At 39.0% G+C, this 27793-nt stretch overlaps 1 protein-coding gene across 2 annotated transcripts; it reads right to left on the bottom strand.

The window, feature by feature from the left end:
- TIMMDC1 (translocase of inner mitochondrial membrane domain containing 1) lies at window positions 1–27735 on the bottom strand. 2 transcript variants are annotated; one of them, XM_002758780.7, is made up of 7 exons: window positions 27291–27735; window positions 25362–25527; window positions 21987–22075; window positions 21595–21662; window positions 12016–12094; window positions 8117–8227; window positions 1–422 (listed from the first exon to the last, which is right to left on the bottom strand). In XM_002758780.7, the coding sequence occupies exons 1-7, from the start codon at window positions 27527–27529 to the stop codon at window positions 272–274; spliced, it is 903 nt and encodes a 300-aa protein (XP_002758826.2). In that variant the 5' UTR covers window positions 27530–27735; the 3' UTR covers window positions 1–271. The 2 variants fall into 2 exon arrangements, with proteins under 2 accessions (XP_002758826.2, XP_078208200.1); XM_078352074.1 differs by lacking the exons at window positions 12016–12094; window positions 21595–21662; window positions 21987–22075; window positions 25362–25527.
- Window positions 27736–27793: the final 58 nt, after the last annotated feature.

Genomic DNA, 27793 nt, shown 5'->3' on the forward strand with positions numbered 1-27793 from the left:
TTTTTGTTGAATTTGTATTTTATTTCAAGTGGCAAAGAAATCATCTCTGATTTTTATTAAGATTAAACCAAACACTACTACACATTTAGCCTCACACAGCTCCAGGACCCAAGGGTTTCACAGACTATTTGCCTTACCTGGTTTTTTCCTCTCCTCCTTCCAGAATACCCTTTTAAAAAACGACATGAATAAATATACGAACTGTAAACTCAACAGACATGGCAGCATAGCTCCGGTCAATTCTCCACTGAGTTTTAAGTTCAGAGTACTTTCAGTCCTCGTCTTCTTCATCTATTATTGAAGGGTTTCTAGGAAGGTTTAGCAGTGCTTCAATTCTCTTAGCATCATCCTCAGGTTGATTTTTCTGTAAGCTACTTTCAATTTGCTCAGGGAGGCATGCAGTAATTTGTAATCTGGCTTTCCTGTAATCAAATAAAAAGGATAAATCAAATACCGCTCCATTTCTTTAGTTCTTATGAATTTAAAACAAAATGGACAGCTTTGTCTTTTTCTCTGTGCTTTGGTATAACAACGTAGGAGCAAACACTGCTCCCTGCAGTTCAAATACAGTAACTTCATTCTTTTGCCTAACCTCACAAGCTAATTATGACTTCTACATTACTATAATGGATACTGTTGTGACAGCTCTGATCCATAAAATATTCCTAGTATGCTGGGTCCTAGAGTTCTTACAGGAGTGATGTGTGGGAACTGACACACTTTGTGCTAAGGTGTGAAAGCTTGAAGTCTCGCCGTCCTCTTGCTCCCAAGGCTGGGGGACTGTAAATACCCTGCAACTCTTAAACTCTGTGACTAGATCTTGTAGGAACTGTAAAAAGGATATAACAATGGTAATTCTAGGTAGAGAAAAGTCAGATAGGACAACATTATAGATTTATATTTATGAAGAGTTAAAATCTAATTTCCAAATAATAGATCAGTTCTGTTTCTAAATCAAGTATTAGTGTCTTCCTTCAGTGATTATTGGGGTTACCTAAAGTTTCTTCTCAACTCTTCACAAACAGATTTGGTCATTTGTTCTGTATCTCTATAGTCAGTTTTCTATATTTTCTGCTCATTAAGGCAATTTTTTTTTACTCTCAATTTGTTTGATTTTCCTGTATTATTTTCTTTCTTTTTTTTTTTTTTTGAGATGGAGTTTCGCTCTTGTTACTCAGTCTGGAGTGCAATGGTGCGATCTCAGCTCACCGGAACCTCCGCCTCCTGGGTTCAGGCAATTCTCCTGCCTCAGCCTCCTGAGTAGCTGGGATTACAGGCACGTGCTACTATGCCCAGCTAATTTTTTGTATTTTTAGTAGAGACGGGGTTTCACCATGTTGACCAGGATGGTCTCCAACTCTTGACCTCGTGATCCACCTGCCTCGGCCTCCCAAAGTGCTGGGATTACAGGCCTGAGCCACCGTGCCTGGCCTTCCTGTATTATTTTCAAGTAGGCACATACAAGACACTTAAACATTTGCTGAATTAACTCTCCTTAGAAATATCACACACACAAACACACACACACACACATGCCATACAATTTTGACACTTTAATTCTGCCAAAGTATTCTTTCCTGACTATGATTTATTTTTATCCATTCTTTTTAAAATCGATACTAATAACTGTACATATTTATGGCACACAAAGTAATATTTTCATACATACACAATGTGTAATAATCAAATCAGGGTAATTAGCATATGTATCATGTGTCACCTCAAACATTGATCATTTCTTAGTATTGAAACCATTCTAACATCCTCTCTTCTAGTTACTTGAAAATGCACAATAAATTATTATTAATTATCGACATCCTACAATGCCACAGACACTAGAACTTAGGCCACTGTTCTAGTTGTAATTTTGTGTCCATTAATCAATCCCTTAAATTCCCTCTCCTTAGACTCCTTCCTTTTCCCTCCCCAACCTCCAGTAACCATAATTCTACTCTTTACTTCTATGAGCCCATTTTTTTTAGCTTCACATGAGTGAGAGAACATGCAGTATTTATCTTTCTGTGGATGACTTATTTTACATAACGATGCCCTCCGCTCATCCATGTTCCCACAAATGAAAGGATCTCATTCTTTTTTATGGCTGAATAGTATTCTACGGTACATATATACCACATTTCCTTTACCCATTCATCTGCTGATGGACACTGACATTGACTCCCTATCTTGGCTATTACAAATAGTGCTGCAATAAGGGTGGCGGTGCAGATAACTCTTTGATATTCTGGTTTCTTTTCCTTTGGTTAAATACCCACCAGGGAGACTGCTGGATCATACAGTAGTTCTGTTTTTAGTTTTCTGAGGAACTGCCATACTACTTCTATAATGGCTGTGTTAATTTGCATTCCTATCAAAAGTATGTGAGTTACCTTTTCTTTCTGTATCCTTGCCAAAACTTATTTTACCTTTTTTAAAAGAGACATTCTAATTGGGATAATCATCACCCCAATTTAGCATTTATGCTGAATACTTTTTCATATACTTCTTAGCCACTTTTATGTACTTTTTGAGAAATACAAGTTTCCCCTCAAGCTTCTCCCCCGCTCAAGAGATAGGGTCACAGCCGGGCACAGTGGCTCATGCCTGTAATCCCAGCACTTTGGGAGGCCAACGTGAGTGGATCATGTGAGGTCTAGAGTTTGAGACCAGCCTGGCCAACCTGGTGAAACCCCAAATCTCCTAAAAATACAAAAATTAGCTGGGCCTGGTGGCATGTGCCTGTAATCCCAGCTACTCAGGAGGCTGAGGCAGGAGAATCAGTTGAACTCAGGAGGTGGAGGCTGCAGTGAGCCAAGACTGCACCATTGCACTGCAGCCTAGGCGGTAAGAGTGAAACTCCATCTCAAAAAAAAAGAAAAAAAGACAGGGTCTCACTTTGTTGCCCAGGCTGGAGTGCAGTGACATAATCATAGCTCACTGCTGCCTCGAATTCCTGGACTCTAGGTATCCTCCAGCCTCAGCCTCCCAAGTAACTGGGGCTATGGGTATGTACTACTGTGCCCAGCTTATTTTCTTTTGTCTCATTCTGTCACCCAGGCTGGAGTACAATGGCACTATCTTGGCTCATTGCAACCTCCACCTCCCAGGCTCAAACAATCCTCCTACCTCAGCCTCCCAAGTAGTTGGGATTACAGGTGTGCACCACCACACCCAGCTAATTTTTATATTTTTAGTAGAGATGGGGTTTCACCCTGTTGGCCAGGCAGGTCTCAAACTCCTGACCTAAAGTGATCTGACCGCCTTGGCCATCCAAAGCGCTGGGATTACAAGTGTGAGCCACTGTGCCTGGCCTCCAATGCCCTTTATTTCCTTTTCTTGCCCAACTGCTTTGGCTAAGATTTCTAATACTACGTTGAATAAGACTGGTAAGAGTGGGCATTCCTACTTCAATCCAGTTCTCTGAAGGAATAGCTTTCAACTTTTCCCTACTCAGTATATTAGATATGAGTTGGTCATATATGGCCTTTATTGTACTGAGAAATAGTCCTTCTGTCCCTAACTTTCTGAAAGTTTTTATCATGAAGGGGTGTTGAATTTTACCAAATGCTTTTTCTGCATTTATTGAGATGATCATATGGCATTTGTCCTTCCTTCTGTTTATATGATATACCACATTTATTGATTTGTGTATGTTGTACCATCCTTGCATCCCTAGGATAAGTCACACATGTTCACAATGTATAATCTTTTTGATATACTATTGGATTTGGTTTGCTAGTATTTTGTTAAGAACTGTTTTGTAAAATATATTGGCCTGTAGATTATTTATTTATTTATTTATTTAATGTACCCTTGTCTGGTTTTGGTATCAGGGTAATGATGGCCTTGTAGAACGAGTTTGGAAGAATTCTCTCATCTTCATTATGTTGTAATAGTTTGATAATTGGTCTTAATTCTCCTTTAACTGCTTGGCAGAATTTAGCAATGGAGCCACGTGGTTCTGGACTTTACTTTTTTGAGAGACTTTTGATCCCAGTTCAATCTTGTTACTTGTTATTGGTCTGTTCAGGTTTTCTATTACTTCTTGGCTCAATCTTGATAGATTTTATGGGCTCAAGAATGTATCATTTCCTGTAGCTTTTCCAATTTCTTGGAATACAGTTGTTTCATAGTACTCTGTATTGATACTGACAATGTCCCTGGTATCAGTTGTAGTGTCTCGTTTTTTGTTTTTTACATTATTTATTTGGGTCTTTTTTCTAACTACTGGTTTGTTGATTTTGTTTATTTTCAAGAAACCAACTTTTCATTAGTTGCTCTTTTGTATTTTTTTTTAAGTCTCTACTTTATTCAGCTCTGCTCTGATCTTTTTATTTCCTTCTACTGATTTTACATTTGGTTTGTTCTTGTTTCTCAAGTTCTTTGAGGTGCAGTATTAGGTTATTCGAAATATTTCTACTTGTTGATGGAGGAATTTATTGCTGTAAACTTCCCTCTTAGTGCTGCTTTTGCTGTATCTCATATATTTTGGTATGTTGTGTTTCTTTTTTCATTTGTTTCAAGAAATTTTTAAATTTCCTTCTTAATTTTTTCATTGACCCATTGGTTGTTCTGGAGCATGTTATTTAATTTCTGTGTATTTGCACAAATACTTGACATTATTCTGACCTTTAAAAATTTTGATACTTGTACATTCCAAGATAAGAAAAAAGGCCAGGTGCAGTGGCTCATGCCTGTGATCCCAGCACTTTGGGAAGCCAAGGCAGGTGGATCAAGAGATCAAGAGATTGTCAAGAGATTGAGATCATCCTGGTCAACATGGTGAAACCCTGTCCCTAATAAAAATACAAAAATTAGCCAAGTATGGTGGTGTGTGCCTGTAGTCCCAGCTACTCAGGAGACTGAGGCAGGAGAATTGCTAGAGCCTGCAAGATGGATGTTGCAGTAAGCCAAAATCATACCACTGCACTCAAGCAACAGAGCAAGACCACATCTCAAAAAAAAAAAAAGGAAAAGAAAAAGAAAAATGTGTATTTTGCAGAGGTTAGATGTGATGTTCTATAAATGTTTGTTAGATCCATTTGATCTACGGTACAGTTTAAGTCTGATGTTTCTTTGTTGATTTTGTCTAGATGATCTGTCCAGTGCTGGGAGTATGGTGCTGAAGTCCCCAGCTACTATATTAGAGTTTATCTCTCCCTTTAGCTCTAATATTATTTGTTTATATATATGGATGCTCCGGTGTTGGGTGTATATATATTTATAGTTGTTATTTCCTATTGCTGAATTGATCTCTTTATCACTATATAATGACCTTGTCTCTTTTTATATTTTTTTATTTAAAGCCAATTTTATCTGGCATGAGTATAGCTATTCCTCCTCATGTATGATTTCCATTTGCATGGACATCCTTTTCTATCCCTTTACTTTCAGCCTATCTGTACCTTTACAGGTGAAGTGAGTTTCCGTAGTCAGAATATATGGTTGAGTCTGTAAATTTTTTTTAATTCATTCAGCCAGTCTAAATCTTTAACTGGGGAATTTAAACTGTTTACATTCGATGTTGTTATTGATAGGTGTGGATTTACTCCTGTAATTTTGTTAATTGTTTCCTGGTTGTTTTGTATAACCTTTGTTTCTTTCTTCCCCTACTATTTATTTTCATGGTTGACGGATTTTTGTAATTATAAGGTTTGATTCCTTTCTCATTCTTATTTGTGCATCTGCTCTACAAGTGAGTTTTATTCTTTCATGTATTTCCATAATGGTAGCTACTGTACTTTTGCATTCCGATGTAGGAGTTCTTTAAGCATTTCTTACAAGACAGTCTAATGGTGATAAATTCCCTCAGTGTTTGCCTGTCCTGGGAAGACTATTTCTCCTTCATTTTGGAAGAATAGCATTGCTACGTATAACACTCTTGTAGGAGTTTGTTTTTTTTTTCTTTCAGCACTCTGAATGTATTAACTCATTCTCTCCTGACCTGTAAGGCTTCTGTTGGCAAATCTGCTGTTAACCTGATGGGGGAGGTAAATGGTGGCACCAGGTCGGCTAGTCTTCAGGGGGTGCACATGGCAGCTCACCCACTAGAATTGGCAGGGTTGCCCGTGGTGGAAACTCCAGGTGAATGACCTTAGAATGGCCTTTGCCAGCCATTCTTAAGCTCTACCATCTCAAAAATCACTGATCTATAAACCACTGACAAACTTCTGCAGTTTTTAATTTTTCATTCACTTTTTAAAAATTATTTATTTATTTATTTTGTTTGTTTGTTTTTGAGACAGAGTCTTGCTCTGTGGCCTCTGTGGCCCAAACTGGAGTTCAGTGGCACTATCTCAGCTCACTGCAACCTCTGCCTCCTGGGTTCAAGCAATCCTCCTGCCTCAGCCACCCAAGTAGCTGGGATTACAGATGCATGCCACTACACCTAGCTAATTTTTGTATTCTTAGTGGAGACGGGGTTTCACCATGTTGGACAGGCTGGTTTCAAACTCCTGACCTCAAGTGATCTGCTTATCTTGGCCTCCCAAAGTGCTGGGACTACAGGTGTGAGCACTGCACCCACCCCTACGTTTAAAATTGAAATAGTTATGTGTTCATATTTTTCCAAATGCTAATTCTTCTATAACATCCTGTATCAATGTCAAATAGCCAATATACATTCCTTACCTTTCTAACCTCTTTCTCAAAGCTTCCTTTTCAAAAAACAAAAAAGAAGTCTGACACCTAGGGAATGCTTTCATCCTTTTAATTTTCTATAATGTCCAATTTTATCAGTTCAGAATTTTAAGTGTACCCTAGAACCTAGATAACTGCATGTCCCACCTACCTTTTACTACAAAAAAGGAGGAATAAAACAAACACTGAACAAGGTGGTATAATTCTGTTCCTTAGAATAGCTAAAAAAAACCCTGAGGGCTTGAAGTTAAGGAAAATATCTAAGATCACAGAACAAACTGATAGTTTAGCTCGATTTTAGGCCCAGTTTTCAAGGTTTCATTGAAACCTTGAAATCCAAAATCAATGCTTTTTTCTCATATAGCACCTAAGTAGAATTTCCATGTGTGTGTGGTTAGCAGAAACGTGAAGTTTCAACTAAAAACACTAGAAAATAATGATTTCTCATCTATCCAATCATAATACCAAACAGCAACAGCAGCAGCAGCCAGTGCTATCTTAGGTACCCAGGAAGCTGAGCTAGTGAGAATCATTTGTACTTAGGAGCACTAGATGGCAGCCTGTTATATTGATCTTACATATAGAATCTGTGCAAAGTTGCTATGAGTCTGATTGTCCTACCCCACAAATTGCATCCCAGGAAATTACTAGATGCAACAGGTAAAAGTTTCCATGCTCCTCAGTGGCATTCAGTGCATGAACAGCCACTGTCCACCTAATTCCTCTGTGTTTACAGCAAGAAAAAGAATCTTTGTGGAGACTTAACATGCTGTATGTTACTTACGTATGTATGTATAAAAAAGAATGTCACTTGTTTCTTTTGTGAGATGGAGTCTTGCTCTGTGGCCCAGCCTGGAGTGCAGTGGCACAATCACAGCTCACTGAAACCTCTGCTTTTGGGGTTCAAATGATTCTCCTGCCTTAGCCTCCCCAAGTAGCTGGGACTACAGGTGTGTGCCACCATGCCCAGCTAACATTTTTATTTTTAGTAGAGATGGGGTTTCACCATGTTGGCCAGGCTGGTCTTGAACTCCTGATCTCAGGTGATCCACCTGTCTTGGCCTCCCAAAGTGCTGGAATTACAGGAGTGAGCCACCCCACCCAGCAAAGGATGTACTTTTTAAATAAGCCAAGTAAACCTCACTCCTTGATGAATATTCTCTTTAGGTAACTTCCTATGCAGTCAAGAACATAGGAAAAGAAAAAACATGCAAGCAAATAAAATTTACAACATTTTAACTTAAAAAGAACATATACAAAGAAAGATCTTCATTAAATTAAAACTAAAATTAATGTCTTTCATTTTTCCATTCTCTTTAAATAGATTAAAATACAATGTATAGTATGAGTTGTATTCAGTAAAAATAAAGTCTTCTTGGAACTGAGTAGCAGTTTAGAGTACATGTGTTTAACAGAGTGCCACTATATAAGGCCTGGGGATAAGATAGCCAAGATTCCCTGGGCTTAACATGTTCCTTACCACTCTTCCAGTTTTAGATCATGGAGTGCCTTTCGGTCCTTCTGTTTTCTCTCCTGAACAGTCTCACCACGGTATTTCTGAACTATCATCATCAGGCTTCCTACAGGAGTGCTGAGAAGAAAGGAGAGGAAAAGCTTAGGAAAAAAGAGTTATTAGACCTTGCAACTTGTGAGATTCTCTGCTAAGGCGTGAGCAACACCAGAGCCACTTGTTCACTATCAGGTATAGGAACACTTGAGAATTAAAGTGTCCTTGTAAAATTAAAAAAAAAAAAAAAATTGCGGTATCTCTTCCCTGGTCCGAACAACAGAGAAAGACAATCACTACAACCTTCTAAAGTTAGCTGATATATAATAAAATAACAGATCTAGAAACTGGCTGTTTTTATGAGAAATGAGAAGTAAATCAAAACAAAGAGGGAAAAAAATATATTTATGACAAGTTCTAATAAGTAGCCCCACACCAAAGATGAAATGAAATTTCTAGTTCAGAATGGCCCCAGCTCCTCTAGGAGACAGGAAATGTAGAGGACATTTTTGATTGAGAAAGGGATGCTATACTGGCTTTTGGGGATGGGACCAACAAAATATCCTAAAGTTCAAGAGTCTGCCATAACTGTCTCACCCACAATGCCAATAGCAACCTATTGAGAAACTGATTTAGATAATAATTATTATAGTGATAAAGAGTTTGGTTCTTGTGTTCTCCAATTAGGAGTATTTGACCTTCACATACCTTAAATTTCCTCCAGCCATAATTTAACCTCATGTTAAAAACTATTTTTGCTGAGTGGAAGCAACCTAAATGTCCACTGACGGATAGTTAATGCAATATACGCATACAATGGAATATTATGTGCAATCTTAAAAAGGAGGGCAGGCCAGATATAGTGGCTCATGCCTGTAATCCCAGCACTTTGGGAGGCCAAGGCAGGCAGATCACCTGAGGCCAGGAGTTCAAGACCAGCCTGGCCAACAAGGAGAAACCCCGTCTCTACTAAAAAATACAAAAATTAGCTGGGTGTGGTGGTGGGTAATCCCAGATACTTAGGAGGCTGAGGCTGGAGAATCACTTGAATTCAGGAGACAAAGGCTGTAGTAAGCTGAGATCGCGCCACTACACTCTAGTCTGGTGACACAGCGAGACTCGGTCTCAAAAAAAAAAAAAAAAAGTGGCAATCCTGTCACATTAGATAAACCTCAAGGATATTATTATGCTAAGCAAAATAAGCTAGTCACAAAAAGATAAATACTGTCTGATTCCTCATATGAAGTATCTAAAGTAGTCAAAATCATAGAAACAAAAAGTAAAAAATATGTTTGCTGAGGGCTGGGGGGTGTGGGGAGGGGAAATTAGTTTTTAATGGATATAGTTTCATTTCGCAAGATGAAAATGTTCTAGAGATCTCATGCACAATGTGAATATACTTAGTGTTACTGAACTGTACACTTAAAAAAAAATGGTTAAGATCGTGAATGTTATGCTATTTGTTTATAACCACAATAAAAAATATTTTTCTTGCTAACTTCTACAACTTTTCCCTTCAAACCAAACTGGTATATTAACATTACAACAAAAGTAATGGCAGCTGTAGATTATGACATACTGATTTTTAAGAAGTCATTAAATCTATAGTATGATCGTCTCCTTAAAAGGAAGTAGACAAAGGGGTGAACAGGTGAGGGAGGAAGAACTCTTCTAGTCAAGCAGCAACTAATAAAAACAGAAGGACTGACACAACTAGCTCATAAACATTTTACCACCACCTTTCTAGTAACCAACTGATTACAGCACAGATTGTCAATGTATCACTAAAAACACATGATGAAAAGATAGCTGGAGAGCAGAATATTCACAGTTTTACCCTCCAGATTACTAATTAATCACTTTAGGAAAAAGATATCTTTGCAATGGAGACACCGAACAGATAACACCAGAACCATGTGTGGTAGGCAGAATTCTAAAGTGGTCCCCCCAAATTTCCTGCCTAATCCCTTAACTATGAATATGGTATTATGCCCATGATTATATTATCTTACATGAAAAAACTGATTTTAGAAGTGTAATTAAGGTTGTTAATTAGTTGAATCTGAGGTAATGAAAAAGGAGACAGAGATCTGAGTGAACACTTAAAAGCAGCATTTTCCCTGGCTGGTGGCAGAGTGGAAGCTGAAGATTCAAAGTATTTGGAGTTGTCAATGTGCTGCAGCTGGCTTAAACATGAAGGGGCCTTGGGACGAGAAATGTGGGTGGCCTCCAGGAACAGAGAATAGTCTGGCTGACAGGCAGCAAGAAAACAGGAACCTCAGACCTCCAGGAACAAGGAACTAAATTCTTTTTTTTATTTTTGAAATGGAGTCTCGCTCTGTCACCCAGGCTGGAGTGCAGTGGTATGATCCTGGCTCACTGCAACCTCTGTCTCCTGGGTTCAAGCAATTCTCCTGCCCCAGCCTCCTGAGTATCCGGGATCACAGGCTCCTGCCACCATGCCTGGCTAATTTTTGTATTTTTGGTGGAGACCCGGTTTTACCATGTTAGCCAGGCTGGTCTTGAACTCCTGACCTCAAGGGATCCATTCACTTCGGTCTCTCAAAGTCCTGGGATTATAAGTGTGAGCCACTGTGCCCCACCACCAGGAACTAAATTCTGTCAAGAACATGAGCTTGGAAACAGATTCTACCCCAGAGCCTCCAGGTAAGAGCCCAGCCCGGCCAAGACCTTGACTTTGGCTTTGTAAAACCTTGGGCAGAAAAACCCAGCCAGACTTCTGATCTACAGAACTACAAGGGTGTTGTTTTATATGCAATACATGCTCAGTTTGTGGTAATTTGTTACACAGCAGCAGAAAACCAATATATCAAGTAACTCAAGTTAATATTACTTATAATGGGTAACAGAATTATCTCCTGATGTGATATGCTGAGGCTACAACTTCGCCTATGTTGTATTTCTGAGAAAAACACATTAAACATAAATCTAATCATGATGGGATAATCAAACAAAATGGAGAAACATTGTGGGCATTAGTATGATAATTGAGGAGTTCTGAATATAGACCCTAACTTAGATAGTTGCTCACTCATTTTCCTTTCACTACGCACTATGTTTACTGTGACAACTGTATTATGATTTCATGGAAGAGTACTCTTCATCCTGGAAAATATATGCTGATATATATGGGGGTAAAATGTCACGAGTTCTCAATCAGTTTAGCCAAGAAGCAAAAGGAAAGAAAAAGAAATATATTCACATCCCACACATACACAGAGATATAGAAAACATCGGCAAGGTGCTAATAATTGGCGAATCTAGGTGAAGGGTACATAGGGTTTCAATGTACTCATCAATTCAATTTTTCTGTAGGTTTGAAATTGTTCAAAGTAAAAAGTTGGGGAATAACCTTTTTTTAAAAACCCTGTCTCTACTAAAAATACAAAAGGAAGGAAGGGAGGAAGGGAGAAAGGGAGGGAGGGAGGGCTTGTTAAGGAAGGAGATGCTGGTAACTATTTGTTAGCTTTTCCCTGCTCCCATAAATACCTCTGTTCAAACTATAGTTTCAGGTGTTAGCAATATTTAAACAGTTTTACCCGGTAAAACGGAATTTTGAATAAGGGCCCTATCTTAGATAGGTGTATTGAATCATTGTTATTTATTGTGATAACTTTTAAGTAAAATGTGATAACTTTAAAGTAAAATAAACTATAAATAAAAACTGTAAATAAGATAAACTATTGGGGTAGAATTAGAACTGGACAGTCAAAGCTACTGCCAATACAAGACTAGAGATCTTTTGTCGATTCTAAGGACTAAATTTTCTTTGAAAATAAGTGAGACTTTTCAATAGGCAAGGCATTAATGAAAGCTGTGCCAATTTAAAACCAAACCATGTTAATGCTTACCCCAGCAAGGCTCCAAGTATACCACCAGCCACCAGGCCACGCAGGCCTAAGTTTATTCTAAAAAGACTTCCCGTGACAGCTATTTAAAAACAAGAAAGGCAATATTAACTCATCTTTAAATACTAGAACCCCATTTAAAAATTTTCCTTCTATAAAAAGGGCACAAATCCCTAAGTGAGGTTTCTAAACCCAATGTTAAAATATTATTACAGCCAATATTTTCTGAATCTAAAATGCCAACACAGGTAGCTTCCCATCTACTCTGCAGATTCAAAGGAAGAAACATCCCTTCTACAAAAATAAATCTCCAGTCTATTCTATGGATCCAATCATTCTGCTTCATTTTTGCCCATCTCTCCTTTAAAAATTGATAACGTTTTCCCCTTTCTCTTTCTTTCTTCTTTCTTCAAGGAAAATTTAAAAAAGGAAAAAAACCTTCACTAACCCCTCCAGTTTATGCCCTTCCCTAGACTCACTCTCTGTACTCCTATACAGCACTACTTAGGCAGGGCAATATTAGCAAGCAGCATTTGGCCTACAATGCTGGTGACCAGAGCACAGAGAGACTTTCCTTTCTGCTGGGACTGTGTATCAATCATGCTCATTCATTTTCCTTTCACTGTGCACAATGCAACTAATGCCATCTAAGGTGGTAACACTTTTTAAAGAATAACATTGGAGGCCAGGCACACTGGCTTACATCTGTAATCCCAACACTTTCGGAGGCTAAGATGGGCAGATTACTTGAGGTCAGGAGTTCTAAACCAGCCTTGCCAACAGGGTGAAACCCTGTCTCTACTAAAATACAACAATTAGCCGGGTGTGGTGGTGCAGGCCTATAATCCCAGCTACTCAGGAGGCTGAGGCATGAGAATTGTTTGAACCCTGGAGGTAGAGGCTGCAGTGAGCAGATATCATACCGCTACACTCAAGCCTCAGTGAAAGAATAAGATTCTGTCTCAAAAAACAAAAGAAATAACATTTGAGATTTCCATTTTTAAGTACTATATATTCATTTTTAAAAATTTCCAAACAAGAACCAAAATCATCTTTGATCCCATTACCTAGAGTAATGAGTTAGTCCTTTTTTCTAATCCTCCAATCAAAATTTAAAAAAACAAAAAACAAAAAACTGGGGCCATGCGGTACATACTAAAATTTTCACAGAACATATTATTAAATTCTGTATCACTAAGTTTTCTTCTTCATGGTTCCACTGCATGGAGGTACCACAAATTTTTGTCTAATATGTAGGTTTTCTGTTTATAGATACTTTAAATAAAGGTGGGATGATAATCCCTCCACAAATCATCTTTTTATACATTTGTTTCCTTAGAATAAACTCACAGAAATGAAATTTCTGGGTCAAACAGTATAAATGTTTTTAAGGCTTTTGACTTAAATTACTAAACTGCTATTTGAAAAGGATGCATAAACTTATTTTCCAAATAAAAGTATGCAAGTAATCTAGTCTTTTGCATTCTCTTAGTTTATTTTTTCCAATTTGATAAGACAGAAGTGGTATGTAATTTTAAGTTGCATTTCTCTGATTAGTAGAGAAAAGCAGTTGTTTTTCCTTAGGTTTGCAAGTTATTTGTGGTACCTCTATGAATTATAAATTCATGTCCTTTGTCCAAGCTTCAATTGAGCTATCCTTTCTTTCTGATGTATTAGGGCTTTTAAACATTACCTGCCCATAATATTGTTTTGGAGTTGTTTACATTTAATGTCTTCTATAGTATTTATGACATAGATAAGTTTAAAACTTTTATGTGGCCAAACTGTGTTTCCTATATATTTCCTAATTCTTATACTTAAAAATATATAGTTGATAAACATAAGTTTGAACTGTGCAGATTTACTTATACATGATTTTTTTTTTCCAAGACAGAGTTTCACTCTGTTGCCCAGGCTGGAGTGCAATGGCATGATCTTGTCTCACTGCAACCTCAGCCTCCCAGGTTCAAGTTATTCTCCTACCTCAGTCTCCCAAGTAGCTGGGACTACAGGTGCACGCCACTACATTTGGCTAATTTTTTGTATTTTTTAGTAGAGACGGGGTTTTACCATGTTGGCAAGGCTGGTCTTAAACTCTTGACCTCAAGTGATCTGTCCACCTTGACTTCCCAAAATGCTGGGATTATAGGCATGAGCCACCATCCCCAGCCACATTTTTTTTTTCAATAAATAGCAGTAATTTGAAAAAAACTCACAGTCTAGTCTAGAAATACCAAAAAAATGAAGAAAAATGTATGTCTTTAAGTGCATGAAATATATGTAGATACCAATCTATGTGTGAATCAACTGTTTATGCTATTGTTAAGGCTTCTGGAGAACAGTAGGCTATTAGCAGTTAGGTTTTTGGGGAGTCAAAAGTTATACGTGGATTTTTCAACTGCACAGGGCAGAAGTCAGCATTGTCGTGTTCAAAGCTGTTTTCAGTGTTGTTCAAAGGTCAATTGTGTATATGTACACATTTATTTAGATTCTCACCCAGAAATCAGAGACCTATGTATATATGTATTTTCCCTAATCTTTTGTGGATGTTTTACGTAAGCACCATAATAAATGTTAACTAACATCATTGTACTGAATAGTTATAATTTCTTTCCAAATAGTTAATAATTGTTCCAGCTCATAAATGGTCTATTCTTTCCCCAAAAATCTGAAATATCACCTTTACTTGTTTTTTCTTTTTACCCTTCAACATTTTTATTATTATTAATTAATTTATTTATTTATATTGCATTTTAGGTCTTGGGGTACATGTGACGAACTTGCAAGATGGTTGCATAGGTACACACGTGGCAGTGTGATTTGCTGCCTTCCTCCCCTTCACCTATATCTGGCATTCCTCCCCATGCACCTTTACTTATTTGTGTGTGCTTGGTTTTGTTCCTGATCTTTGAATTCCATTCCACAGATGTACCAATACCTCACTGTCCTTTTTACTGAAACTTTATACACATTTTACTTTTACACTTGCAAGGCCCCTCATTATTTTTCTCTGAAATATCTTTGCTATGCTCATATAATCAGCATTTTAGATATAATTTAGACATTGTATCAAGTTTTTTTTTAAAGTCTGATTTAGATTTGAATTGCTTTCAGTTTATAAAGTAGAACAATACTGTAAACTATCAACTATTCCCCCATTTCTTTTATACTTTAATGACTAGCAACAATTTTTCAAGTCATCTTTTAAAATATTATCTACAAACACAATTTTGCTTCCTCCTATCTAAAAGCACTGTCTTTTTCCCCTTCTGTATTAATGTATTTTTAATTTTTATTGAGGTATAATTTACATAACCCAAAATTCACTTAAATGTAAAATTCAGTAATTTTTAGCAAAAAAATTTAGTTATACAAAAAAAAAAAAATTTAGTTATGCAACCATCACTAAAATCCAATTTTAAAATGATTCCATCATTACAGAAAGATCCCCCATGCCCATTTGTGGTTACTCCTGGTTCCCAGTCTCACCTCAGGTAATCACTAATGTACTTTCTAACTCTATAGATTTACTTATTCTGGACATTTCATATGAATAGAATTATATATTTTGAAGTTTTTTGTGTCTAGCTTCTTTCACTTAACAATGTTTTTGAAGTTTGTAGCATGTTTGTAGCATGTAACAGTTTGTTTTTACTGATGAAAATATCCAACTGAATGGATGACACAGAATTGCTGAGTTGCACAGTAAATTATGTTTAACCTTTTTTTTTTTTGTGATGGAATCTCACTCTGTGGCCCAGGTTAGAATATAGTGGCGTGATCTCAGCTCACTGCAACCTCTGTCTCCTGGGTTCAAGCAATTCTCCTGTCTCAGCCTCCCAAGTAGCTGGGATTACAGACGTTTACCACTACACCCAGCTAATTTTTGTATTTTTAGTAGAGATGGAGTTTCACCATGTTGGCCAGGCTGGTCTCGAACTCCTGACCTCAAGAGATCCACCCGCCTTGGCCTCCCAAAGCGCTGGGATTACAGGCACAAGTCACTGCACCTGGCCTTCCAATGGTTTTCTTAATTCATTTGGATTTTCTTTTTTTTTTGAGATAGAGTTTCACTTTATCGCCAGGCTGGAGTGACGTGGTACAGTCCCGGATCACTGCAACTTCCATTTTCCAGTTTCAAGCAATCCCCCTGCTTCAGCCTCCTTAGTAACTGAGACTACAGGCACAGACCACCATGCCTAGCTAATTTTTTTTCTATTTTTAGTAGAGAAGGGGTTTCACCATGTTGGCTAGGATGGTCTCAATCTCTTGATCTTGTCATCTGCCCACCTTGGCCTCCCAAAGTGCTAGGGTTACAGGTGTAAGGCACTGCACCTGGCCTTTTTCTTTTTTTTAAGACAGAGTCTTGCTCTTGTTGCCCAGGCTGGAGTATAATGGTGATATCTTGGCTCACTACAACCTCTGCCTCCTGGGTTCAAGCAATTCTCCTGCCTCATCCTCCTGAATAGATGGGATTACAGGCATCTGCCAACACACTAGGCTAATTCTGTATTTTTTAGTAAAGACAGGGTTTCTTCATGTTGGTCAGGTTAGTCTTGAACTCCTGACCTCAGATGATCCACCCATCTCGGCCTACCAAAGTGCTGGGAGTACAGGTGTGAGCCATCACACCCAGCCAATTCATTTGGATTTTCTACATGCAAGATATTGTGGGTTACCCTCCAGAGACAATAAACCCCCCTCCCAAAATTTGAATCAGATATTGAGATGCCAAACTACCGAGATGTACTAAAAGAATGCCAAAAGGATTATTATATATATAATGAGGCTTTGAGGGAGAGCAAGGCAAGATCCCAAGCATGTCCCAGAATGGCTTGAGAGCCTGAAGGGTAAGTGACTGGCTTGTGGTTTTACACTGGTTAGATGGTGGGGCTACAGCAAGAGTTCCCTCATGTAGGCCTGAGCCTGCATGACTGAAACTTTCTATTGGTGTCAATCAAGGTAGCACTTGGGCTTTCTTATCAGCTTGCCAAGACATGGGGCAAAAAGGGAAAGGGAGACTTCCAGTTTCTGGTATGGCATGTGAGAAAGTTTAGAATTTATCACTTATTCCTAACAACAAGTAAAAAGCTAAACAAAATGAAAAACTGACAACTCTTCTTAAATCCATCAAAGAAGGGAGATCATAGGTAAAATACTGCCCTCTAAATAGGAAAGACAGACAGATAAATACAGAGAATCACATATTAGAGCAGAAACCCACGAGCAGAAGAAACCTCTATGGAAACTAGTACCAGATTAGGAAAATGTAAATTGCTGGAAGCTCAGTGTACAATGGTCTAAGACCTAAAAATTGTAGGGGGCCCAGTCATAGAGGGTTCCCACACTCCAGGAGCTCTACCAAGTTCTCCCAGTAAAGATCTGAGAAAAATCCCTCAGGCTTCTGGCAGGGGGAGGAGAAAAGTAACCATATGGAAATATGCCAGAACATTGTTATTCTTACCAAGACCTGCCCTCAAGATAAATGGTTTTGCACAGCCCAACCTATTGGGGTTTTGTCAGAGATTAACCAACTTGGGGAATACCCAAATGCAACCTGCTCTAGTCTCCCATGCGGAAGATGGGAAATACGCATTCCAACCCACTGTAGTATCCTGTTCCACCAAAGGAGAGAAAAAAAACGAAAAAGCACTTGTGAAGTTAACATTTCAGAGGCACAGGCTCACTAAAAGACTAAGAACCTAATCATAGGACTGTAAAACATTTTCTCTTTCCCACATCTTAATACCAAATTACTAAAGACCTATTTACTACAATTCCTTTTACCCAGGTACATCATGTCTAGCTATCAAGAAAAAAATTAGAAGGCATACTAAAAGGAAAAAGCAGTTTGAAGAGACCGAGGAAGTAAGACCAACAGAGGAAGCACCAAAACCACACTCAGACATGGTGGGGATACTGGACTTAACACATGAAGAGTTTAAAGCAACTATGACTAATATGCTAAGGGCTCTAATGGATAGACAGTACTCAAGAACAGATGGGCAATATAAGCAGAGAGATAGAAATTCTAAGAATCAAAAGAAATGATAGCAATAAGACAAATTAAAAAACCCACTGTAACAGAACTGAAGAATAGTAGACCAGACACCACTGAGTAAAGAATCCCTGAGCTTGAAGACATATCAACAGATACTTCCAAAACCAAAAGGCAAAGAGAAAAAAGATGGGGACCTCCCCCACCAAAAATGAACAAACAAACATAGAACAAAACATCCAAGAACTGTGAGACAATTACAAAAGGTAAAACATAAGTATATTAGAATACCAGAAGTGAAAGCTAAAGAAATCTCTGAAACAGTAACTGAGATTTATCCTAAATTAAATCAGACAACAAACTGCAGATCCAAAAAGTTCAGAAAACACCAAGCGCAGCAAATGCTCCTCAACATTACACCTGAGCATATCATTTTCAAACTGCAAAAAATCAAAGACAAAGAAAAAAATAGTAAAGTATGTGAACAGAGGGCAAAGACACCTAAATAGAACTGGACATAGGAAAATGGCTAGGGAGAACTTTCTAGGGAAGCTGGGGCTGACAAATGATCTAGTCTTTGAAAGGTAAGGTTAAGTAGGAGCTGAACAAAATAATTGTGGTAGTGATAAAGTGTATTCAAGAAGAGGGACTGACTCACAAAAGGCAAGAAGATGCTGGGAAATCCAAGGAGATCGTAAAGTGAAGGCAAAAGAGCGGTGCATGGAGGCCAGATCAAGAATTGACATTAAAGTGATAGGAAACTATGGAAGAATTTTAAACAGAAAAGTGGCAAAATCATATTCATATTTTAAAAATGTAACTAGGTTAGAGGGAGAACACATCAAGATTAGAAACAGGGAAGATATGACAGGAGCATTGGGGAAAAAGAGGTGAAAGATTCCACATATATTTAATGAGTATAATTACTAGGAGTAGAAGTAGAAAGAGAATAAAGAGCAAAACCATATCATTCCTTGGTTACTGGTTTTGACTTTTTTTTGTGTGTGTGTGAGACAGGGTCTCATTCTGTTGCCCAGGCTGGAAACAGGTGGCACAATCACAGCTCAGTGTAGCCTCAACCTCCTGGGCTCAAGCCAGCCTCCCACCTCAGCCTCCTGAGCAGCTGAGACTACAGGCATGAATCACCATGCCCAGTTAATTTTTGTATTTTTTGTAGAGACAGGGCCCAGTTAATTTTTGTATTTTTTGTAGAGACAGGGCCCAGTTAATTTTTGTATTTTTTGTAGAGACAGGGCCCAGTTAATTTTTGTATTTTTTGTAGAGACAAGGATTTGCCATGTTTGTTGCCCAGACTGTTCTCAAACTCCTATACTCAAGCAACCCGCCCACCTGGGCCTCCCAAAGTGCTGGAATTACAGGCATGGGCCACTGTGTCCGATGTCAAAATCCACCTAGTTTTGACATTTAAGAGTAGATGACAGAGAATGTAACAGTAGGAGCAAGTAAGGAAGTAAAAGGGGGAAGACAGGACCCATGTAAAACTGCTTGCAAATTTAAAAATAAAACATTCTGGCTGCCCCAATGCTACTAATGCCTATTTCTAGTTTTATATTTTAAAAAGTTTTCATTAAAATGTTGTTTGAGGATCCGGAAAAACCACCAATACTAGGCTTAATACTTGGGTGATCAAAGAATCTGTATAGCAAACCTCCACGACATGCATTTGCCTAAGTAACAAACCTGCATATACTGCACATGTACCCTTGGACTTAAAGGTTAAAAAAAATGTTACGTTCAAACTGTGCATGTTTTCCCATGTGTGTACACACATACACAGAGAAGAGAGTACACATAGTAGCAAGAAGATAAAGCAAGTGTGGTGAATAGTTAACAATGGATAAATCTTTGTGTGTGAAGGATAAAGACTGTTCTTTGTATTATTCTTACTTTGCAACCTTTTGTAAGCCTATTTCCAAATAAAACATTTAAAAACAGTTATGTTCAGAATACGTATGTGTTTTTGTACGTAAGAGAATGTACATGATTTAGGCCGGGCACGGTGGCTCACACCTATAATCCCAGCACTTTGGGAGGTTGGGAGTTTGAGACCAGCCTGACCAACATGGAGAAACCCTGTCTCCGCTAAAAATATAAAAAATCAGCTGAGCATAGTGGTGCATGCCTGTAATCCCAGTTACTTGGGAGGCTGAGGCAGGAGAATTGCTTGAACCTGGGACGTGGTGAGAATACTTAAAATCTACTTTTTTTTTGAGATGGATTTTCTCTCGTCACCCAGGCTGGCGTGCAATGGCACGATCTCAGCTCACTGCAACCTCCGCCTCCTGAGTTCAAGCAATTCTCCTGCCTCAGTCTCCTGAGTGGCTGGGACTAAGGGTATCCACCACCACACCTGACTGTTTCTTGTATTTTTAGTAGAGACGGGGTTTCACCATGTTGGCCAGGCTGATCTTTAACTCCTGACCTCAGGTGATCCACCCATCTTGGCCTCCCAAAGTGCTGGCATGGGTTTGAGCCACCGTGCCCCGCCAAAATCTACTTTTTAAAAGCAATTGTGAAGTATACATTACACTGTTATTAACCACAGTTACCATGTTTTACATGGAACTCTTGAACTTATTCCTCCTGTCTAAATGAAATTTTGTATGCTTTGACCAACATCTTCCGAACCCATATCCAGTCCCGGGTAGTCACCATTGTACCTTCTATTTTTAATGCTCATTTAAAAGATGTATATACTAGAAGCAGAGAGCTTTAAAACAAAATCCAAGTTCTTACCATAAAATATCTAGTCCCCTATAGTCCTCACCAATCTCATCTCAAGCTACTGTTCCCCTCACACTCACCAGGTTATTAACCTGCTTTTGAGGAAATGTATTACCTTAGAGCCTTCCCCTTTGATGTCCCCTCTTCCTTGCAAGGCTTGTTCCTTCCCATTCTTTGGGTATCAGCTCAAATGTCACTGCCTCAGAAAGGCGTTCTCTGATTACCCTGTCCATATGAGATCCCGTTGTTTCACCGTGTTGTTACTTTCTATCACAGCAACCTGTTTTATCACATACATATTAGACACTAAAATCTAGAGAAAGAAAGGGCCTTGCTATTTTGCTCATTGAGTATACCAAGGGTGAAGCACAACACTGTCTATAATGACATTTTGCATGAATGTTGATAAGATGTGATAGGAAGCCAACCAAAGAATTCAGTAGTTCTGATTTATAAGTCTTCATATATTTTCTTTCTTTTTTTTTTTTTTTTTTGAGACAGAGTTTCGCTCTTGTTACCCAGGCTGGAGTGCAATGACGCAAATTCGGCTCACCGCAACCTCCGCCTCCTGGGTTCAGGCAATTCTCCTGCCTCAGCCTCCTGAGTAGCTGGGATTACAGGCACGCGCCACCATGCCCAGCTAATTTTTTGTATTTTTAGTAGAGACGGGGTTTCACCATGTTGACCAGGATGGTCTCGATCTCTTGACCTTGGGATCCACCCGCCTTGGCCTCCCAAAGTGCTGGGATTACAGGCTTGAGCCACCGCGCCCGGCCGTCTTCATATATTTTCTAAGCTGTATTTGAGAAGATTGGAAAATATAAACAAAAATGTCTTACCTCCTGCAATTACAAAATGGCTTACGGCATTTTTATTTCGGTATACATTCAGACCAGCGTTCACTGTGCTAGGAACAAGTGAGAAGGAAAATATAATATTTAAAGCATATCCCATTTATCTTTTTGAGTGTTATTTTCGCTGACTTAATAGATTTAGAAAAGCCTACTGTATCAATCTCTGGTCCTAGCCTAGGCCCCTTCAATGTGTTCCAGACATGGATGTCAAACCAAAACTATGCCAGTCATTTATATAAACAAAAGTTCTTGAAAAAAAGGTATCATGAATCACTTTCATGTGGGTATTCAGTTTTCATAATCCCACCCGCTCATAAGACACACTGCTAAAACAATATCAAGAAAATTTACCATCTCACAATTCAGCGTGAACTTACTTGAATATAGTCACAAACACTGCAGTTCTCCAACCCCAGCGCCAGCCATACCGAATGAAGCCTCGTGTGGCAGCACGATGTGCACATTGCTAAAGTTAATTAAAAAAACTGTGAGGTTCCAAGACACCATCATATTTTCCTTATTCTAGAACTGTGGTAGAGGAATTTTAGCTATGGATTCGTCAGGTACACCTAAACAGACAGAAATACTAGAAAATCTCTAGAAATATTATTATTTAAGTATTGAGGCTGAAGTAAAAGTTCCATGTGTACCCTATCAGGAGATGGAAAATGGTTGAGTGTCCCTTATCTGATATTTGAGACCAGAAGTGTTTTGGATTTTGAATCTTTTCAGATTTGGGAATATCTGCATTTAACACTTATTGGTTGAGCATCCCAAATTCAAAAAACTGAAATCTGAAATGCTCCAATGAGAACTCCTTTGAATGACATGTCGATGCTCAAAAAGTTTTGAATCTGAGCATTCAGGATTTCAGATTTGTGATGCTCAACCTGTAACAAATTATAAATCTATAATATAAAATAAGAATCCATGAGTCCCTACTGATAGAAGTAAATTATAAAGAGATAAATAAATAAGTAAATAGAGGGGGAAGGATAAACACTTCCTTAGAGCATAATACTAAGCAATAAATGTAGGAAGAATGATAGACTTTAGAAAATGTCCATTTGGTCAACATAGTCATATCTGTCTCAGGCAGGAATCATCATTAAATACTAAAACTTCCTGGGTATGGTGGCTTACAGCTGTAATCTCGGCACTTTGGGAGGCAATGAGGGAGGGTTGCTGGAGCCCGCAAGTTCAAGACCAGCCTGGGCAACACAGCGAGATACTGTCTTTACAAAAAAAAAAAAAAATTTTAGATTAGCTGGGCATGGTGGTGTGCATTTGCAGTCCTAGCTACTCAGAAGGCTGAGGTAGGAGGAAAGCTGAAGTCCAGAAGTTTGAGGTTGCAGTGAGCTTTGATCACGCCACTGCACTCCAGCCTGGGTGAAACAGCAAGACCCTGCCTCAAAAAATATATATATATATAGATATACATAGATATATAGATAGATAGACAGATACTAGGCTTAATACTTGGGTGATCAAAGAATCTGTATAGCAAAACTCCATGACACGCATTTACCTAAGTAACAAACCTGCAAATCCTGCACATGCACCCCTGGACTTAAAGGATTAAAAAAAAAGTTACGTTCAAATTGTGTATGTGTTTTCCCATGTGTGTAAACACATACACAAAGAGGGAGAGTACACGTAGTAGCAAGAAGATAAAGCAAGTGCGGTGAATTAACAATGGATAAATCTCTGTAATCTGTGTGTGTGTGTGTGTGTGTGTGTGTGTGTGTGTATGGCTGAGCACAGTGGCTTACACCTATAATACCAACACTTTGGGAGGCCACGGAGGGCATGCTGCTTCAGGAGTTTGAGACCAGACTGGGCAACATGGCCAAAACCCCGTCTCTACAAAAACAAAAAAATTAGCCGGGCATGGTGGCACATGCCTATAGTCCCAGCTACTTGGGACGCTGAGGCAGGAGAATTGTGTAAGCTTGGGAAATGGAGGTTGCAGCGAGCCAAGATTGTGCTACTGCACTCCAGCCTAGGTATCAGAGTGAGACCCTGTGTCAAAAAATAAATGAATAAATAACTTAAAAAAAAAATTAAAAAAGTATAAATGCCAAAATAGCATTTGATGAAAATAAATTTGATGAAAAGTAGGATATTTACATAGTCTCAAAGGAACTAACAAGTACTCAAAATACTTATAAATTACAAAGGGAAAACAGTAATTTTACAGGGTATAATTGGCAGAGGCCATCTTAACCAAGTAACTAAAGTAAACATCACCAATAAAGGAACAAAGATATCACATGCTTCTGATTTAATATAAGTTCTAGGGTATTCCTGTCAAAAAACAGCCTGAGAAGCCATCAAACATAAGAAACCATCAAACAAATCCAAACTGAGGGATATTCTACAAAATAAATTATCCATAGCCAAGGCCATGAAAAATAAACAAACAACAACAACAACAACAAAAAAAAAAAACCAGAGAAACTCTTTCAGACTAAATGAGACCAAAGCTGCATGACAAGCAAATTCAGCAGATTCTGGACCAGACCAAAAAAAATTTTTAATTAATTTTTTAATAAGCACTCAAACCTAACTTCTGAAAAAAAACTTTTTAAAATTTATTTTTAAAATAAATGATATTGTGGGATAACTAGCAAAATTTACAGGTCTTTAAATAAGATAACAGTACTATATCATTGTTAATTTCCTGATCTTGATATAATAGTGGTTGTATAATCGAATGTTCTTGTTTTTATGAAATACACACTGAAGTATTCATTATGTCTATAACCTACTGTCAAGTAGTTCAGAAAAAATTAGTACATATTATACAGAGGGAGAATGATAAAACATACATGGTAAAATGTTAACTGGAGAACCTGGATGGAAGGTATATAGGAAATCTTTGTACTATTGTTGCAACTTTCAAGCCTGCCATAATTTCAAAAGAAAAGGTTAAAAATTTTCACCCACTTTCATCTTAGCTGAATTAAAAGGGAGGGGGAAAAAAGAATAAAGAAAAAGTTAAAAATTCTCTGAGCTTGAGCCAGGTGCAGTGGCTCATGCCTGTAATCCCAGCACTTTGGGAGGCTGAGACAGGTGGATCACAAGGTCAGGAGATAAAGACCATCCTGGCTAACAGTGAAACCCCATCTCTACCAAAAACACAAAAAATTAGCTGGGCGTGGTGGCACACGCTAGTCCCAGCTACTTGGGAGGCTGAGGCAGGAGAATTCCTTGAACCCAGGAGGCGGAAGTTGCAGTGAGCCAAGATGGTGCCACGGCACTCCAACCTGGGTGACAGAGCAAGACTCCATTTAGAAAAAAAAAATTATCTGAGCTATAATATTGTCACAGAAGAACTGATGTACAGATCTAATGATGTAACAAATAAGTTAGCACTCCATAATCTGTCAAGTTATAAATGTTAAATATTGCTTTATTGTGAGCTCTTATACTCATGGAGGCTTTATGAATGAGGTAAACATGTTACAGTCGAGCCTTGATGATTTAGCAGGGGATTGGAAGAAATGTATTTCAGAAAGAAAAGCCACAGTGATGAGGCCAAACATGCCTTTTCTGAAGATAAGAAAGTAGTCTCTCAATCCACATGCAGGCACTTTAGCATTAGTACTTCCACTGTTACTAAGTATAGACTTTATTTACTCTGACATCTTAAAACAACCCTCCATCCCCACAACCTAACTGAACCATTAAGTGTAAAGTAAATTGCTAAGTCAGTGTGCTCCAAATTCCTTTAGTCCACCAATACATACCACAGCATCAAACCGGTTATGATAAAGTTCTGCCTGGCTCTGCTCAATGTATCGTTGTTTAGCATTAACAAAACCTGGTACTCCTCCATACACCATGCCAAAGACGCCTGCTGTCAATGCCGCCTTACAGATATCAGCAAGTTCTTTTGAAAGTTTCTGCTGTTCACTACAACATCAAAAAGACAATGTTGTTTGGAATTAATTTATGGACATTGCTCTCCAAAAACTCTATAATCAGAATTATCCCAAATGCTAACACTGCATTTTTCATCATAGGCAGAATCCACAGATGAATGAAACAGTTGAGTTATAGTAAAAGGAACATAAGTCTCAGGCAAAACTAAGCTATGCTGTTAGAATTAGGATAGTGGCAACTCCTGAAAAGACAATGACTGGAAAAGGCACAAGGGGAGCTTTTGGGATGTTATAACAGTTGCCATTTCTTCCTGAGTGCTGGGTATAGCTATGTTCGCTTTGTGAAAATTCATTCATCAGTATACTTATAAACATTTTTTCAAATGCATTTCCTACTCCAATAAAAAGTTTTTTTAAAGGTGTTTTTATTTGATGACTATTACACCTATATATTACCCCAATAAACGGGAAAAATTTGTGAGTTGGATAGAGAGACCAATATTTCCCTGTTTAAATTTTAAGCTAACTTTTAGAAATCACACCAACTGGTGACATTTTAGGGCAATGTATGAAAGAATAAAAACGTGGATGTAAGGCAAAAAATCTAAACTCTATATTACTAAATAATTTCATGAAATATTCTGATGGGGTATATTAATAAAAGCATTGGGCTGGGCACAGTGTCACATGCCTGTAGTCACAACTACTTAGGAGGCTTATGCAGGACTTGAGCCCAAGAGTTCAGGTCCAGCATAGCAACACAGCAAAGATCCTGGCTCTAAAAATATAAACAAATGCTTTTTAAAAGACGCACAGGAAAAGTTCACTATGCAGTGGGTGGCACATGCCAATCTAAAGTAACAAGGAAAAGCTACAATTTAATTCAATTTATTACTGTCAAATGCATAAGAAGCTAGAACTGCTAATGGAGCTTCCAAGATGTCATCCTGAAACTGATCTAACAAATAGCTGTCTGAAGTATTAAGTTACTATAAAATAATTGCCCTTCTAGGCCGGACGCAGTCCAGCTGCGATGGCTCACGCCTGTAATCCCAGCACTTCGGGAGGTGGAAGCAGGTAGATTATTTGAGGTCAGGAGTTCGAGTCCAGCGTGGCGAATGTGGTGAAGCCTGTCTCTACTAAAAATACAAAACTTAGCAGGGCGTGGTGGTGGGCACCTGCAATCCCAGCTACTAGGGAGGCTGAGGCAGGAGAATCGCTTGAACCCGGAGATGGAGGCTGCAGTGAGCTGAGATCGAGCCACTGCACTCCAGTCTGGGTGATAGAGACTTGATCTCAAAAAAATCAAAAATAAAAAAGGTACAAGTTTGGGCCGACTCGGTGGCTGACGCCTGTAATCCCAGCACTTTGGGAGGCCAAGGCTGGAGGATTACCTAAGCCCAAGAGTTCAAAACCAGTCTGGCCTACAAGGCACGAACCCTGTCTACAAAAAATATATTTTAAAAAGTTAGCCGGGCGTGGTGGCCCACGCCAGTAGTCCTGGTTACTCTGGAGGTTGGGGTGGGAGGTTCACTCGAGTCTGAGAGGCAAAGGTTGCAGTGAGCAGAGATCGCACCACAGCACTCCAACCTGGGCGACAGAGCAAGACCCTGTCTAAAAAAAAAAAAGAAAAAAAAAAAGACATAAGCTTGGGTTACAATGATCAGAACCCCAAATATAATTTTAAAATGAAACACACTATCCTTGGCGTCCTAAGGCTGACACAGGCTGCCAAGGCTTAAGGACATCGCTTTCGCGGTCCCCCACCCCACCTCAGGCCCTAGGCACTTTTACTCTTTGAGAAACAGCTCCCGGAGGCGGTCCCAGCCGGATTCCGGGTAATGGGGCTCTGGGACGAAGGCAGGCGGCCACTGACGCTCCTCAAGGGCCTCCGAATCAGCAGTCACAGGTTCGGCAGCAAAGACTCGGGGGAAAGGACCCAATGCTCTACAGAGGAAGCTCCGCGATGCCGGTGGCGGCACCTCCATGGCCTTCTCTCGACCTACAGACAGACACGGTGGCGGCACGTCCATGGCCTTCTCTCGACCTACAGTCACACGTGGGCGCTCAGGACTTCAAGTCCTCCCGGACTTGCCGTGGGAGAGCGTACAGTACAAGGTGAGAACCCGTGCATTTGGACAAGGCTAACCCTGGGCCGGACAACTCGACACACACGACTTCAGTCCCGGGCCTGACTTCGGAGTCCTTGTAAACATGAGAGAGGAAGTCCCGCCCGACCGGGGCAAAGGTCAGAGGGCACGGCGACGGCAAAACCGGAGCCCAAAACACTTCCGGTT

Source organism: Callithrix jacchus, chromosome 15, assembly GCF_049354715.1.
Source record: "Callithrix jacchus isolate 240 chromosome 15, calJac240_pri, whole genome shotgun sequence".
NCBI classification, from domain to species: Eukaryota; Metazoa; Chordata; class Mammalia; order Primates; family Cebidae; genus Callithrix; species Callithrix jacchus.